We start from the raw sequence: 17,503 nt of genomic DNA, 5'->3' as shown, positions 1-17,503 counted from the left end.
TTGTATTTAAAAATAATTTTGAATTAACGCACAAATCGGTTTCTTTCGCACATGATCTGCAAGTAATTAGTTTACAGTGTTGCCATCTGATTGCAATTGATATACACCATGCTGTATAAAATTCTTCAATTTACGTCCTTCTTAAAAAAAAAACGCTGGCCAGATCCTTTGTGGCACCACGGGATAGGTTACTATCCCCTTTGTCCTTGATTAATGAGTTATTACTTCTCCTCGACAAGCTCGTCTGCTACAAGGCGTACAGAAAGAATTCTGGGAGTAATTTTGTTAGGAATTTTTTGGTGCAATGAAAACTACCTCAACAAAGGCTCTGGATGTTATTCTCGACAACCGGTCAATATACATAGAAGTGAAGTATGAAGCAATGCTTACGGTCAGCCACTCCATGGCGCGACAGTCGCCTAAGCACTGCCCAGGCACGGTGCCTGCGTTGCTTTTATAGAGCCAGCTAACAGCCAGCTTACCGTTAGGTCACCTCATGACTGTTAAATCACACCAATTTACGGCGCGACAGTCATGGCATCATACTCGATCTTGTTAATAAACTCGAGTTAAGGTGTCACTGTGACCGAGAAAACGAGATCCACGAGCAACTAAACACATTGTTTTCATTCCCCAGTAGAGAAGATTGGAAAAATGGCTCTGTAATCGACAGGTCCAATGGCGAAATCTATATATTCTCTAACAGATCAAAGACGGACAGGAACAGGAGCTGGCTTCTTCTATAGTAATCCGTACACAGAAGGCAGCTTCAAACTAAATGACTTACAATTCAGTCTTTCAAGCTGCCGCTCTAACCAGCAAGTCCATAAACATCTAGGTATCCTGTGATATGGGAATACAAGGAAATGAAAAGGCAGACGAGCTGTCCCGCTCGAGAGCAGCTGGGAACACATTTTCCCTAAGCTACCCCAGTCCAATCAGCTCCTTCAAGGGTTGTTTGAAACAATGGATTCTAGATGGACATCTCAGGTCTTGGAATACAAGCAATACAGGAGTAGTGTTGACGGTGGACAGACCAAAAAGCTCCTACTGCTAGGCAAAATGGAGCTTTGTAACATTGTAGGGGGCATCACAGGGCACCTATTCTTAAGACTCCACCTGCAAAAAATGGGATAAGGGAATTCGGAGGAATGCAGCGCATGCACAAAAGATGATGTGAGGCTGGAAAGTTATCTATGTGGAGGTCTAGCCTTCAGCCGGATGAGAATAGACATATTTCACGGCTCCCAATGCGTCAATTTAAGAGACATTGGGCAGCTGGGGTGGAAAAAATCAGGCTTTCACCAAATGTACGAAGAATGTTCTATGTTTTAGTGACACATATGTATAAGTAAAAGATATCATTCTCAGGGATGTCGTCTAATTGACGATCTTTTTCCGGTTCCGTTTCTGTTACGTAGACCAAATTGTGCTTTCGACATGTTGATTAGAATTACTTTCGATTGATTTGGGGATGTTGAATTCAACATTTTGTACCTCGGCACATGAATCTTCGCAGGTTTAGAACTCGAAAAGAGTGTTCGATGAAAATTTTATTATTATAATATCATCTTATCTCATCTGCTCGGGAAGCTCATCTTATCTAAATGACTAAATGACATTTTCCGTTCATTTTAACAAATATTGGCAATTACTGGGGCTTAATTTGATTCGTTCGTCGTCAGGTGGCAAGTTCGTTGTAAGGTAATTTTCATGCTTTCAATTAGTGTAGTGTAAATGTTTTTCTTTTCAAATAAACTAGACGAGAAGTAGCTATTTATTGCTATCGGGCGCATGGATGCCTATGATGTACCCTACAAACGCCTCACAAGCAGCGGCAATTGCCACAAAACAAACTAGCATCGGCTCTATGTACCAGGTATATTTAATTTACTATATTTGAAAGCAAAAACAACTTACATATTTCATATGTATTAGTAAAAATAACAATAATTACATAAATATATGTAAAAAAAATTTATACGATTTTTCATAACGGTAATTAAGCCTTATCTGCCACTGTAGGGCACTTGGTACCCAGACTTTTTGGCTTTTGTTGTAGTTAGTGTCTGCTTCTTGCCGATTTTTTATTGCTCAATTACGAAGCGATTGCCGGTTGGCACACACAATACGTAAAGCACGTTAGGCATTTAAGATTTCTATGCTGAAATGCAAAGTTTAAGTGAAAAAGTGAAGATTGTGAAAAATTCTAGTACTCCAAGGTTGGTTAATGCGTTTGTTTGCAGAAAGTGTTAATTTAAGTCAACCAAATCAAAGTTAAATTCCAACATAATAAAAATAAATAAAAATAAAATTATTGCATAATTTGTAAAAATTTATTCAAGCACGAGGTGTATAATAAGGTAATACAAATTTTTAAAGAATGAAAAAATTTTAAAATAAAATTTAAAAAAATAAATTTAAAATTTTTAAAGAATGAAAAAATTTTAAAATAATAATTAAGACAAAAAAATTTAAAAAAAATAAATTTAAAAAAATAAATTTAAAAAAATTACTTTAAAAAAATTGTAATAATTTTCACATAATTAAAACAATTAATTTTTAAAATATGTAATAATTTTTTTTGGTTAGAAAAATGTGTTAAAATAAATAAATTTATTTTTTAGGCACTATAATATTAAAAAACATAATAAATAAAAATAAAGGAAATTTAAGAAAATAAAAAAAGCAAATTCCGTTATTAAAAATTAGCAACAAAATATTTTTAGTGAGGAGAAATGATCTAAATTATATACATTTATAAACTTTTATGAAAAAAACTGGTTAAAATTCAATAAAACAACGAAAAATTAGTGAAATAAATGAAAGATAGCACAAAAAAAATAAAATCTAATATATGTACATAAAATCAATTTTCTTTAAATAAAACTACAAGTAATATTTGATATGCAAAAAATATATAAAAAATATAGGGTCTACCAACAAGAACGAAGTGATATTAAAATGAAATAAAACACTGAAATTTCATCATAACAGGTTCTGTTTTTTTTGTTATGCAGACAATTTTATATTGTGACAAAAAAGTACCCGGAAAATATTTAATTATTCATCAACATTTATTTTGACGCCTTCAGATGTAACACTACCAGCCACCACCAACGATTTTTCCAGTTCTCGAAACACTTTTCATAAGCAATTTTTGGGATGACCTTCAGCCCCTTCAGCGAATTTGGTTTTATCTCTGCGATCGATTGAAAACGGGTTCCAGGAGCGGAAATTTTAATACGTTGGTTGATTGATGGTATTTATTGCGTTTTTGGTTATATATTCGGTCACAATCGTGGCTCGATGCGATGATGCATTATCATCAAGTAAAATACATGAATTGTTCTTCCGCATTTTCGGCCGTTTACGACCATATTAGAACTCCTTATTGACCTAACCGCGAAAATTGGAAAAAAGCAATGAGCATCATCTTCATTTTTGAGCGGCTTTGGCGTGGATTTTTTGGTTTCGGGTGGTTTTTTTCTGCCATTCCGATTATTCTTGACTTGTTTGCACGTCAAACTCATATACCCATGTCTCATCGTCAGTTATAATGTTTTCCATGAATGTAGAATCGGAATTTGCATATTTATCGTGTCCAAAGAGATGTGTTTATGATACTCTTTAAAAAAAATCAGCTTTATCGTAACGTGTCGAGCAATAACGCCTTTCATACCTAAAATATCCACCAAAATCATTCGCACGGACTCGCGTGAGATGTCGAGCTCTCTGGCTATCTCTCTAACACTTGTCTGACGATTTTCAAGCACCATATCCGTCATTTTTTATTAATTCATCAGTTGAAGATGTCGAAAGTCGGCCAGAACGAAGCATGTTTTTAATTATCTCTTGACCGTCTTTGAAGGCTTTGTACCACTCGTAGGCTTGTGTTTTTGATAAAACTGAATCAAATATATAATCGAAATACAAAATTTGAGACAAATTCTTTGTTCGATATTTTTTTCCACGATAAAAATTCCAACGCACTATCGAGGTGCACCGACTTAAGCAGCTGCTGTAAACAAAGTGGTCAACAGATCGCGCTCATATTTGGCATAGAAATTAAGGACAGTCCTACCAACTTAGCAAAATACATTTTTTTAAATATCATTTACCTGAGGAATTTAATAACAATTTCCGGGTGCTTTTTTGTGACAATGTATGCCATTTATGAATTGCACAAAATGTCGGCCAAATGGCCACTACAACTCCATTTGCATATCTTCACCCGGTTACGCTAATTTTCGATGACCCGGTGCAGCATTTCGGCTATATTGCGTTGAATGTTGTCTACGAGACCACTTGAGATCACGATTTGTGACGTGAAACATAAGGCGATGCACCGTCTTGTTGAAAACAGAGACCGTCCGCGTCGGTTTCATCAAATTCCTGGAAAAAAGTCGGCCAATATCGTGTTATAACGGCCAATATCCGCGAACGCTTTCTCATCGCGTTTTCCAGAAGCTGCATCGAAGCTAGAATAGACTTTACAGGTACATTTCCATACAAGGACTTTATTTTAATCGATCAGTTTGTAAGACTGCATAATAGGTCTTGGCTTTAGTTGGGCGATATCGGCGAATCCATCGAATTAACAGTTTTTTGGGAAGAAAAGAACGTATGAAAAATTACAGCGCGGTATCTCAATAACTAATATATATAGACTGGCGAACAGATAGACGGAGATGGATAAATCGACACAGCAGGACACGCTCATCATTTACATATGAAAAGGTTCTCCAAGGTTTTCTTTGGGTATTACAAACTTCGTGGAAGATTTTAAAAATAATAAGAGAAGTAAGCAATCAAATCCGATCGATAATGAGGGTAAAATGAAGTAAAGTAAATCCTCAGCAAAAGAGAAGCAGGCGGTGATAATTTTTAGCTTTAAGTTAGCGTCCTAACCTCAAAATATCAAGCTTTTCGCAGTCTACAATTAAACCATAAACTTATGATTCGTAACCACTTATGACTCTCTGGAGTAGATCTGGGTAGTCGCGGTCTGAGCCTAAAATCTCTTGAGCGATGTCAAGGCGACGCTATTTTTGGTCAAAAGTGACCAAAAATAGACAAAAAAAAACGAAGACGAACCAAAACGAGTCCAAGCAAAAAAACTGTCAAAAGTTAACAAAACATTCAAAATGACCGACCTTGTCAGCATAAGTAAGGGATAAGAGTACCAACAAAACAATAGAAAATCGAATATGCGTAACCCGGCAATACTTTTTGCACAAACCTCGTATTAATGCGCTTCGAAATGCTTCCACTATCCGGTTTTACCATAAATAGCAACAGTATCGTATCAGCAGCGGAAAGAGACGCTCTATTTACATTTCGCTGCAGTAATGTTATTTCCACTTTTTAATTTTTTCTCCATCACTTTTGCACTTCCAGCCGACACCTGGTGGCTACCGCTGAGCTTTCGCCTGGCGATGTTATATTGGAGGAGCAGCCGCTGCTTGTGGCGCCCTTCTGGGAGTGTGAACAGATGAAGTGCAGTCAATGTCTGCAGGACTCCTTCGTAATGTGCAAGTAAATTTACACGCTACAACAATAAATAGCCATGCGACCTGCTAATACGCTTTCAACTTTTAACTAAACACGTACTTAACACAAACCCTAACCTCACACTCACACCATAATAATACACAAAACATTTGTTTATAGGAAATGCGAGTTCTTTCCGCTTTGCATCGATTGCACCACACACAATACCTACGACTGTGATTTCTTCTGCGAGGGCGCTGCCGGCGCTGAGATTTCCAAAAATCTGCTCGTAGAAAATTACGCCATTTTCGGCGTGCTCAAATTACTGTTACTCATGGAGAATCCAGCTTGTAGCGAACAGTGCGCAGCGTTGAGCGCGACACCAGGCGCCAACGTGGTCGATAGCGAGGCGTGGCAGGAGCAAGATTTGCAAATCGTCACACCGTTACTACAGTCGGGCATAGCGCATGCCTTCAAGCGCGTCAAGGTCACGCACGAATTATTGCACACACTTTGTTGGCGCATCGACGCCAACGCTTTCGAAGTGACCGCTAGCGACGGCAACACCTTGAAAGGGGTGTACGTGTGCGGCGCACAACTACCGCACAACTGTGTACCCAATACGGTCGTCACCTTCGACGAATCCTTTCGTTTGATATTGTACGCATCGGTGCGTATACGTGCCGGCGACATCATCTACAACACATATACAAATCCACTAATGGGCACCAGTCAGCGACAGCATGAACTGCGCTTGACGAAGGGCATCGAATGCGCGTGTGCGCGCTGCAGTGATCCACTGGAGCTCGGCACACACATGAGCTCGCTGAAGTGTTCGAAATGTGCGAACGGCTTTGTGGTGTGCCTGGCGCCCATGCGAGACGGTAAGGGTGGTGATGAATGGAAATGCACCAACTGTGCGGCTACGATGGCGACGGATATGGTAAAACAATTGCTGGTCGATGTCGGCGAGTCTATGTTGGAGGCCAACAGTGAGCTGTTGGCATATGAAAGCTTGCTGGCGAAGTACAGCGCACATTTTCATCAAAACCATTTTGTCTTGGTGGAGATCAAACAGAATATTGCATCCATATTGCGGGCCGTACTCATGAATCCCATGTGTATACCGGGTAAAGACTTGTTGGAGCGCAAATTGGAGTTGTGCGAGGAAATTTTGCCCTTGGTGCGTGCAGTGCTGCCGGGTGTCTCTAAGTTGTATGGCATTGCGTTGTATGAATACCTGTTATCTTATATGGAACACGCTGAGTTGATTTTTGAGGACAAGGAGGCGGAAAATGCAGCACTGATTTTTCAGGTGAGCTTAGTGACATTTTTGAGTGGTTTCGAAGAAAATTATAAACGCTGATATATTATTTTCATATTACATAGGAAAAATTGGAAGACGCACGTGACATCGCAGCAAAAGCTAAAGAGATGCTACGTTTCGAACCAAGCAATTCGCCGGAAGGACATTTAGTGAGCCGTATAGCCATGGAGCAAAAACGTATCGAGGAGAATTTAAGACAGCTTAGTTCCAAGCGCAGTGGCGCCTGAAATATTACGTAGTATTTAAAAAATATGCTAGAATTGATAAACAATATAGTTTTCGGGCATACAATTTATGTTGTTTTATTTAGGTAAACTTAGGTCGCGAGGTAACAGAGGAATTAGATAAGGGTTTTCATAAATTTTGTAATGTATCGTCGCATTGAGTTTAGTTCAGTTGAAATAACAGAAAATATTTTTATAGATTTAAGTTTCTTTTGGAAGATTTCAACAAATACTTCGGTTTATTGAAGCTTAGAGCTTTTATCGACAGTGCAATTATAGAAAAAAATAGTGGTCTATAACAATGCTAAGTTAGAAAAAATATTATTAGAGATCTTACTTTTTTTGAATAGAGAATGAAAAGCTTAATGCATCTATTGTCTGAATTAAGCTCATTATGTAAGCTTTTAGAGCTTTTAACGGTTAGTTGGACGGGACGCGGAGACCCCTTTTTTTCAGAGGGACTACAAGAAATTATATCGTAATGGTCGAGTTTTGATTATTTTCTTCTGAAAATTTTACAAAATCTTTGAAAAATATGTTTTTCTTAAATAAGTTTGAAAAACATATTAAGTTTTTGTATGGAAAAGAATTATGAAAAATAGCCCGTTTTTGCTCGAGGAAAGCCATGTCACCCCGTAAGTCATTTATGTCAGACGATGAAATTAGTTTCTATAGGATTGTTATTCGACAGCTTGCACAAAAAATTCGTTTACCGGTTTAAGGCCGCTCTCAGCAGTCTTAGTTGAACACAGTGACGTTATGATTCGACGCCATTTTTGTGCTTGGTTCCGTCAGTCCTTGGGACGACTACTGAGCAAGCCAATCCCGAAATAGAAATAGCCACACGAAATGGAACCTTACATTTTTGTACGACTCTCAGTCCGACATGTGACTTATGGATCCTCACACTGGATCTACATATACACCAAACATTCAAATAACAGGTGATCTAAGTAGTAGTTTATCAATAGCTATTTTTTGACAGATTTCGCGTGAGTCGTGGCATTTCTTCATGGAAACACTCACGCCTGAAAAAAATTTACAAATCGTTCAACTTTATTGCGAAAATTCACGTTCTGTAAAGAATGTAACACTGAGAGTACCTTTCGAACCACCATCAGCCATCTTGAAACCCATCATTCATTATTGGATAATATTCCACCGCATAGAGCACATCCAGCACGCAGTGAAGAAAATAAAGTAGCCGTAGCTGGAGGTGTAGACGAAGACGAAGACCGTGAAAAGTCGATTCGGCGCTCACAGTAAATCGGACTGACTTATGGACCGACTACGCTTTTACATCGAGATTAAAAGCGTACTGAATACAGCTTGTGCAAGAACTGAAGCCGCTCGACCTTCTCAAGCGACATCACTTCGCTCTATGGGCTCTTGAAAAGTTCCGAGAAGATCCGATGTTTTCAAGACAAATTTTGTTCAGCGATGAGGCGGCCCATTTTTGGCGCAATGGGTATGTAAGCTAGCAAAATTGCCGGATTTGGGACGAAGAGCAACCTGTAGAGATTCAAGAATTGCCACTTCATCTAGAAAAAACAACGGTTTGGTGTGGCTTGTGGGTCGGTGGAAACATCGCTTCATATTTCTTCATAAAAGGGTGCCGATGAGAACGTAACTATTTGATGTCTGAAATTGAACCTTGTGATCTCGGCGATATTTGGTTTTAATAAGACGGCGCCAGATCCCATACATCGCAACCATCAATGGATTTATTGAGAGAACACTTCGATGAGCAGATAACTTCACGTTTTGAGCTGGTCGATTGGTAACCAAGATTGTGTAATATCGCACCGTTAGACTTTTTCTTGTGGGGATATGTAAAGTCTAAAGTCTATGCGAACAATCCCGCTTTAATTCAGGCCCTGGAGCAAAACAACACGCAAGTTATGCGCTAGTTACTAGTCGAAATGCTTGAATGAGTCAGTGGACTCAACGGATGGATCATCTGAGACGTAGCCGCTGCCAACATTTGAAAGAGATAACCTTCAAATTTAACGTCAAAGCATGTTCTTTCGAATAGTGATAAACTTTCCCCATTAAATTTGAAGTTTCTATGTTTTTCATTGATAAAATTATAAGGATCCTCAAAATGGATCACCCTTTATTTGTTATGGCAGGATAAAGACGAAATATCTCCTGTTATCAAACAAACAGTCGTCGCACTCGCGACTAGGCACCCACGAAACTGTTGACAGTCATAACTTCGAAATTGTAGATAATTTAGTCTATCTTGGAACCAGCATCAACACCAACAACAAATGACATCACACCGCGTCATGAAAGTCACCCAAGCACCGGCCAGGCACCGTGCCTGCATTTCCTTTATAGAAGCAGCTAACAGCCAGCTTCCCGCGGGATTACATTATGACTGTTAAATCACAGCCAGCTTCCCGCGAAATTACATTATGACTGTTAAATCACATCACCTCGCAGCTTGAGCGCCACCCAAGCACTGGCCAGGCACCGTGCATGCATTTCTTTTATAGAAGCAGCTAACAGCCAGCTTCCCGCGGAATCACATTATGACTGTTAAATCACAGCCAGCTTCCCGCGAAATTACATTATGACTGTTAAATCACATCACCTCGCAGCTTGAGCGCCACCCAAGCACTGGCCAGGCACCGTGCCTACATTTCCTTTATAGAACCGGCTAACAGCCAGCTTCCCGCGGGATTCCATTATGACTGTTAAATCACATCAAAACGCGGCGTGAGCGTCACCCAAGCACTGGCCAGGCACCGTGCCTACATTTCCTTTATAGAACCGGCTAACAGCCAGCTTCCCGCGGGATTACATTATGGCTGTTAAATCACAGTCAGCTTCCCGCGAGATTACATTATGACTGTTAAATCACATCACACCGCGGCGTGAGCGTCACCCAAGCACTGGCCAGGCGCCTTGCTTGCATCTCTTTTATAGAAGCAGCCAACAGCCAGCTTCCCGTGGAATTACATTATGACTGTTAAATCACAGCCAGCTTCCCGCGGGATTACATTATGACTGTTAAATCACATCACAACGCGGCGTGAGCGTCACCCAAGCACTGGCCAGGCACCGTGCCTACATTTCCTTTATAGAACCGGCTAACAGCCAGCTTCCCGCGGGATTCCATTATGACTGTTAAATCACATCACGCGGCGTGAGCGTCACCCAAGCACTGGCCAGCCAGCTCCTACATTACATTATGACTGTTAAATCACAGCCAGCTTCCCGCGAGATTACATTATGACTGTTAAATCACATACCGCACACATTATGACTGTAAATACACACCGCGGCGTGAGCGTCACCCAAGCACTGGCCAGGCGCCTTGCTTGCATCTCTTTTATAGAAGCAGCCAACAGCCAGCTTCCCGCGGAATTACATTATGACTGTTAAATCACAGCCAGCTTCCCGCGGGATTACATTATGACTGTTAAATCACATCACCTCGCAGCTTGAGCGTCACCCAAGCACTGGCCAGGCACCGTGCTTGCATTTCTTTTATAGAAGCAGCTAACAGCCAGCTTCCCGTGGAATTACATTATGACTGTTAAATCACAGCCAGCTTCCCGCGTGAGCGTACATCCCAAGCACTGGCAGGCACCGTGCCTACATTTCTTTATAGAACGCAACAGCCAGCTTGACTGAATTACATTATGACTGTTAAATCACATCACACGCGGCGTGAGCGTCACCCAAGCACTGGCCAGGCACCGTGCCTGCATTTCTTTTATAGTACCGGCTAACAGCCAGCTTCCCGCGAGATTACATTATGACTGTTAAATCACATCACACCGCGGCGTGAGCGTCACCCAAGCACTGGCCAGGCACCGTGCCTACTTTTCCTTTATAGAAGCGGCTAACAGCCAGCTTCCCGCGGGATTACATTATGGCTGTTAAATCACAGTCAGCTTCCCGCGAGATTACATTATGACTGTTAAATCACATCACACCGCGGCGTGAGCGTCACCCAAGCACTGGCCAGGCGCCTTGCTTGCATCTCTTTTATAGAAGCAGCCAACAGCCAGCTTCCCGTGGAATTACATTATGACTGTTAAATCACAGCCAGCTTCCCGCGAAATTACATTATGACTGTTAAATCACATCACCTCGCAGCTTGAGCGTCACCCAAGCACTGGCCAGGCACCGTGCCTGCATTTCTTTTATAGAAGCAGCTAACAGCCAGCTTCCCGCGATATTACATTAGCACTTGCTATATGGTGCAGAGGCATGGACGATGACAACATGATGAGTCAACGTTACGAGTTTTCAAGAGAAAAGTTCTGCGAAAGATTTATGGCCCTCCTCGCTTTGGCCACGGCGAATATCGCATTCGATGGAACGATGTATGGATATACGACGACATTGACATAGTTTAGCAAATTAAAACACAGCGTCTACGCTGTCTAGGTCATGTCGTCCGTATGGATGAAAACACTCCAGCGGAGAAGCAGAGGAAGAGGAAGACCTACACTCCGTTGGAAGGACCAGGTGGAGAAGGACCTGACTTTGCTTGGAGTCTCCAATTGGCGCCACCTTGCGAAAAGAAGAAACGACTGGCGCGCTGTTACTAACTCGGATATAACCGCGTAAGCGCTTTCTATGCCAGTAAGAAGAAGGATGAAGCACATACTTATAAATGGAACTGTTCTTTGATAAGAACGTGAGACAGCGTGTTCTGACGCAACCGAGTGATGGTGCAGAAATAGGGCACTCTTTTATAATGCATTACATGTTCTCTAGCTTTTAGCATTGTTCTCCCAACGTGCCTTTCGTATTGTCGGTGTTACATCTGTTGTTTAATGCCCTGCTCTAATTGTAAAATATTCGCGTATAAATACATACAAATAAATAAAATGTACATATACATATATGTATATGCGTTCCTATATTGTTAGCTCGGAGACTAGAAATGCATCTTTAAAATTAAATTTACGACGGCGTGTATAAATTGCATTCGACGGATGCATTACTTGTGCCATTAGTTGAAATTTACTCGACTCGCAAACGCGAAAAATTCGAAAATAATCCAAGCGGTGTTCAAATGTAAAGTTAATTATTTTCTTAAAAGTAACGTTTAAAAGTTATAAAAGTATTTGCAAACAGAATTTATAAAAATTATTTCTCTACGAAAAGCCTACGGTAAAATTAAAAAAAAAACAACGGTAAATGGTTTTGAAGCACATATAATGTAACTCGAAGCGTTGTGTAATGTAAAAATATATATTTTTAAAGCACGTTTAACTAAAAAACTCCAACTATAATAATTATCGACCGAAACATCAATGGATGTGTTTGCTAAAAAGTGCAAAGTCGAGAGCAACGACGAGTTGGGCAGGTATTTTGCTGAAATCCTTTTCAAATGTTTTCGTGCATTATTTTCCCGTGTGCCTGTTTTCTATTTTTGACTTATTATATCAGCAGCATTTTGTTATTTACACTAATGGCTAATAATTCATATTTTGTGTGTAGATATGTTACAGCAGCTGTGGACATCAAAGCCGGCGAAACTTTTTTGCTAGAACAGCCGATATTGTTGTTGGCTTTGAGCGGCGAGCGACGTTGCTCAAATTGCCTGAAATTAACGACACAATTTTGCAGGTAAAAGCAAGAATATTTTATAAAACTGATTTGGATACGTGGGTTGCCTTTCATATTTCGTTATTGGAGCACAAAAACATAATATTAAACATAAAAAATTGTTTTATAATTTTTTAAAATATTGTGCATTAATATGTAAGCACTTTTGCATACGTTTAAAACAATTGTCGTCGAAGCACTTTTGCCACTCTGATTGAGGTATCTCCGAAGCATGGGTTCTGCCCGCATCAACCGCCTCTTCAGGTGTCGAAATCGTATTTTATTATAACATTTCTTTCGACTAATCGACACGACCTTTTTTTGAGATATTAACACATTGTATGGGATCCAACGTGAACAAATTTTTTTACAACGAAATGTTCATGCAGTATTGAAATATATTCAATATATTTCTAGTTCCACTTATGTCAATAGTTTTCTTAATCCCACGTTAAGCACATTACGATTTTGCAATACCACTTTGCGCACAGCATCAATAGTCTCCGGAACAATAATTGATACTTGTATATGACGACTTTCGCGAAAATCGTCTGGCAGTGATCTACGACCTCGATTGAATACACCATATCATCAATAAACATTGGTCCATCGCCAAAAATTTAATTAAGTTCATCGATGCATTGTTGCTGAGTTAATACACTTCGAAAGTTGTAAAAAAAAAATGACTTAATACCTTTTTTGGCCGATATAAATATTTTAAGTTACTCTAAACAACACAAAAAACGTTCGGATGTCAAAAGAGAGTTGTCAAATCCCGTAATATAAAAGGCAATCTACGTATATTTTCAAATAATGAGTATTAAACAAAACTCTTCTAGAAAGGCTTTTTTGGTTCCTTAAGAAACGAAAAGAGAGTGAGTGTAAAGAGAGCGAGAGCAGAGAGAGAGAGAGAGAGTGAGAGAGAGAGAGAAAGAGAGAGGCATATGCAGTAAGGGTTTTTAATCCCAAACAAGCATGTTCAGCAAGAATATACATATTTCAATGATTACGATACTGAACATCCTAATCCAAATAATGGAAAGAGGCAACAGTAAAACTGTCGAGCTTGCACAATAAATATAAACTAGAACCTATTTCTTCTTTCCTTTTTCTGTTCACGTTCGGGTCAAATCAGTTGTAACGTCTATTTCCGTCGTTCTTGGTGTATTTTTGATTTTGGCCTATATTGGCCGTGGCTACGTCTCAAATGGTCCATGCATTGAGTCCAATTTTCATTGATTGAGTTCGAGCATTTCGACTGGTAATTGATGAATGTCAAGCGTGATGTTTTACTCCAAGCCTGAATCGAAGTGGGATTGTCAGCATAGACTTTAGACTTTACATATCCGGCCATTACGACCGGCCCAAAAACCTGAAATTATCTGATCACCGAAGTTTTCTCTCGATGTGTGGGAAGTGGCGCCGGCTTTTTGAAATCAAATCATGGCGCGACAACGGTCGCTATTGACGGTTACGTTCTCATCGGCGACCGATGATTCCTCCGGCCCACAAGTCACACCAGACCGTTGTTTTTTTTGAATGAAATGACAGCTTTTGAATCTCTTCAGGTTGCTCTTCGTTCCAAATGTGGCAATTTTGCTTGTTTACATATCCATTGAGCCAGAACAAAATTTGGCTAGAAAACGTCAGATCTTCTTGGAACTTTTCAAGAGCCCATAGAGCAATACGATGTCGCTTGGGAAGGTCGAGCGGATCAATTCTTGCAGAAGCTATATTTGGTATGGTTTCAATATAAGATCCCGACGTAAAATCCGCCCAGTCGTCCCATACATCAGTCGGGATTTGTCAAAAAAAAAACATTTACTCGGATCACCCGTTACATCAGTTTTATTATTCGACTTTAGTTGCAAATATGCTCTATATTGAGTGTTCTCAATAAATATAGCTTGAAGCCATAGGAAGTTATATATATGGGGATTTTTGTTAAACCATTTAAGTTATAAATATACCACTAAATCTAGTTTGAAAATCTCATTATGAACCACTAATAACTACTATATTTTTAATAGCACCTGCCGCGTCTTTGCACTCTGCGACAATTGTGCGTCCCACAATGAATACGACTGCCGTTTGCTTGCCGCCATGAAAGATTTACGCATTGAATTACTTACAGAGAATCCTAATACTTATGGACTGCTCAAATGTCTGCTGCTCCGTGAGGATCCGGAAAACGCTTCATACTACGAACGGTTACTACAAATGGAATCGCATTTGGAAGAGCGGCGCGGCAGTGAAATATGGCAAGAATTGCAAAAGAACGTCGTCCAACCCGTGCTCCAAGCGGGCTTGACAAAACATCTGAAGGACGGTCAGAGTGTCGACGAAATGTTGCTGCAAAAAATTTTAGGCATTATTGATGTAAACTGCTTTGAGATACGTGCGCCCGATGAAGGTCAGCTGCGCGGCCTGTATCCACGTACGGCGCTTATGGCGCACAGTTGTGTAGCCAATGTACAGATTAGTAATGATGAAAACTATCTGATGAAAGTATTCACTACACGCGATGTGACGCAGGGAGAACCATTATATAACTGTTATACAAATGTGCTGTTGGTATGTTTCGGCTGTTGCCGACTTTATTTGTTATACTTTATTAATCTCTTTGTGCTAGGGAACCGATGAGCGGCGTCACCTACTAAAGGAGGGCAAGTATTTCGACTGTAAATGTGAGCGTTGTGAGGATGCCACCGAGCTGGGCTCACATATGAGCAGTTTTATGTGTGCTCGTTGTGCTGAGAATAAGCGTACTGGATACATTGTCAAGATAAAGAAGGATCCAACAACAGAAGCGATACCGTTACAAAAATCAGCGAAAAGTGCGGCCGCCAAGCAGTTATGGACCTGGAAATGTCAGGAGTGTGAACACACCCTAACGCCAGATACTGTACAACAACTAATCGAACGTGCCAAAGAGGAAATGTTCCACGCAAAAGAGGATATCACGCGTTATGAGCTACTGCTTTCGAAACTCACACGCTTTTTTCATCCCAATCACTATCTTTTGTTGGATATAAAACAGAATATAGCGGCTATTTTGCGCTCAATACTGCAGAATTTTGCACTACAGCCCGGCCGTCGGGTATATGAACGCAAAGTGCGTCTCTGCCAGGATATATTCGGTGTGTTGCAAATAATTTTACCAGGTATTTCACGCCTGAAAGCAATTGTGCTCTACGAAATGGCGAATACACTTGCGGAACTGCATCGAATGCGTTACGACCAGAAGGAGCTCCAGAAGACGGAGTTGGTGGTAAGTTGGAGTGGTGCAAGAAATTTCTAAACGTTTGTGTATTCATTACATTTAACTATTTTCGCTTAGGAACACCTTAAACGTGTTGAAATGATGCTACGCGAATCGGTACGCATGCTGCTTTACGAACCGCCTGAGACACCAGAGGGTCAAATGACTAAGAGCATATTGAAGGAGATAAAGGATCTGCAGAACGATGTAAAATATTTGGTGGAAAACTAAATGTAAAATGCAAGAATTTTGTAAATATAAAGTAATCAGAATAAATGTAAAATACAGCTACATTTAAGAGTTGCCAACAGAAAATATAGATCAAAATACACTTAACATATGTAGACATACCTTATTAAGGGCCACCAGCTCCGATTTCCTTTTATACTTACTTATATGTGAATATATACAGCAGCTAAGAAAAATTCCATAACACATCAACACCGGTACATCACATCATCACATGATGCCATAGTAACATCATCTGAACATACTACCAAGTGGCCGTCTGCACCGTGGAGTGGCACTTTCTTATAAATCCACGGAAGTCAAGAACAAAAGTTTCATGTCAATGGCAGATCCATGATGTTATAGTAATTCCATAGTGACGGAGGCCCTCTGCCCTACGTGAGCAGGCACTTTCTTATAAATCCACGGAAGTCAAGAACAAAAGTTTCATGTCACATCAACATATCAGATCACATGATGTTATAGTAACATCATATGATGACGTAGGCCCTCTGCACCGTGAGCAGGCACTTTCTTATATATGCTCGGCCGCTAAAAAAGATAATTTCATATCACGTCAACAAATCACATGAAGTCATAGTAACATCATATGATCACATATCTAATGAATGGCCTTTTCCACCGTGGGCACTTACTTTCTTATATATAAATATATGTCACATAAACAAATTATATGATGTCTTCGTAACATCATATGATCAAATATCACTACTAATTAGTAGCACTCTGCGCCGTGAGCAGGCACTTTCTTATATTTGCACGGCTGACAATAACAAAATTTCATGTTAGCAAATCAAATGATGTCATAGTAACACCATATGATCACATAGTGGCCTCTGCGCCGTGGGCAGACACTTTCTTATATATGCACGGCGGCCGAGTGGAAAATTTTCATGTCACGTCAACACCAAAATGATCACACTGATTTCAGGGCTCTCACCTAGAAGGCGTCGTCTCCATTCCTTTTATAATATATAGTATAGTAGCTGCGGCGGCAAGCAAATCATATCAACCGTATTTAATCAGGCTACAGTAGCATCTGATCAAATTTGACCCGGACTGACAAAAAAAAAATAACGCAATTTTGCACAAATTTCTATTATCACCTTCCAAATAGTCTCCTTCTCAAGTGGTCTTCTCGTTTTCGGCTTATTTTTTAGAGATTATAGGATAGTTTCCATCTCATATTCATATGAGTGTATCTCGTCACCAATAATTATGCGTTTGATGAATGATGTATGGTTGGGTCATAAGCAACGATTTGTTGCAGAAGTTAAGCATCTTCTTTACGTCCTCAACTCTTTATTTTCTTTTATGAACAGAACCAGAATTTTATTTAGTGTTCAACATGACCTTAAAATTAAGCATATC

General features: G+C 39.9%; 2 protein-coding genes across 2 annotated transcripts; both read left to right on the top strand.

Annotated features, from left to right (window-relative positions):
- Nucleotides 1-2,134: 2,134 nt before the first annotated feature.
- LOC120771315 lies at nucleotides 2,135-7,111 on the top strand. Its single transcript, XM_040099254.1, has 4 exons — nucleotides 2,135-2,222; nucleotides 5,401-5,538; nucleotides 5,674-6,808; nucleotides 6,883-7,111. The coding sequence occupies exons 1-4, from the start codon at nucleotides 2,170-2,172 to the stop codon at nucleotides 7,045-7,047; spliced, it is 1,491 nt and encodes a 496-aa protein (XP_039955188.1). The 5' UTR covers nucleotides 2,135-2,169; the 3' UTR covers nucleotides 7,048-7,111.
- Nucleotides 7,112-12,151: 5,040 nt separating this feature from the next.
- Nucleotides 12,152-16,193, top strand: LOC120772888 (SET domain-containing protein SmydA-8). The gene is made up of 5 exons (XM_040101739.1): nucleotides 12,152-12,379; nucleotides 12,514-12,642; nucleotides 14,652-15,195; nucleotides 15,254-15,892; nucleotides 15,962-16,193. Exons 1-5 carry the CDS (start codon nucleotides 12,327-12,329, stop codon nucleotides 16,112-16,114), a joined length of 1,518 nt encoding a protein of 505 aa, XP_039957673.1. The 5' UTR covers nucleotides 12,152-12,326; the 3' UTR covers nucleotides 16,115-16,193.
- The last annotated feature ends 1,310 nt before the right edge of the window (nucleotides 16,194-17,503 follow it).

Source organism: Bactrocera tryoni, chromosome 3, assembly GCF_016617805.1.
Source record: "Bactrocera tryoni isolate S06 chromosome 3, CSIRO_BtryS06_freeze2, whole genome shotgun sequence".
NCBI classification, from domain to species: Eukaryota; Metazoa; Arthropoda; class Insecta; order Diptera; family Tephritidae; genus Bactrocera; species Bactrocera tryoni.
This window is presented reverse-complemented; position numbering and strand designations above follow the sequence as displayed.

Bases quoted from the DNA above. Each gene is read 5' to 3' on its own strand.
- LOC120771315 (XM_040099254.1), top strand. From the start codon at position 2,170: ATGCAAAGTTTAAGTGAAAAAGTGAAGATTGTGAAAAATTCTAGTACT. The intron at 2,223-5,400 runs GTTGGTTAATGC...TTGCACTTCCAG, and splicing joins AAAAATTCTAGTACTCCAAG to CCGACACCTGGTGGCTACCG. The intron at 5,539-5,673 runs GTAAATTTACAC...ATTTGTTTATAG, and splicing joins GACTCCTTCGTAATGTGCAA to GAAATGCGAGTTCTTTCCGC.
- LOC120772888 (XM_040101739.1), top strand. From the start codon at position 12,327: ATGGATGTGTTTGCTAAAAAGTGCAAAGTCGAGAGCAACGACGAGTTG. The intron at 12,380-12,513 runs GTATTTTGCTGA...TTTTGTGTGTAG, and splicing joins AGCAACGACGAGTTGGGCAG to ATATGTTACAGCAGCTGTGG. The intron at 15,196-15,253 runs GTATGTTTCGGC...TCTTTGTGCTAG, and splicing joins GTTATACAAATGTGCTGTTG to GGAACCGATGAGCGGCGTCA.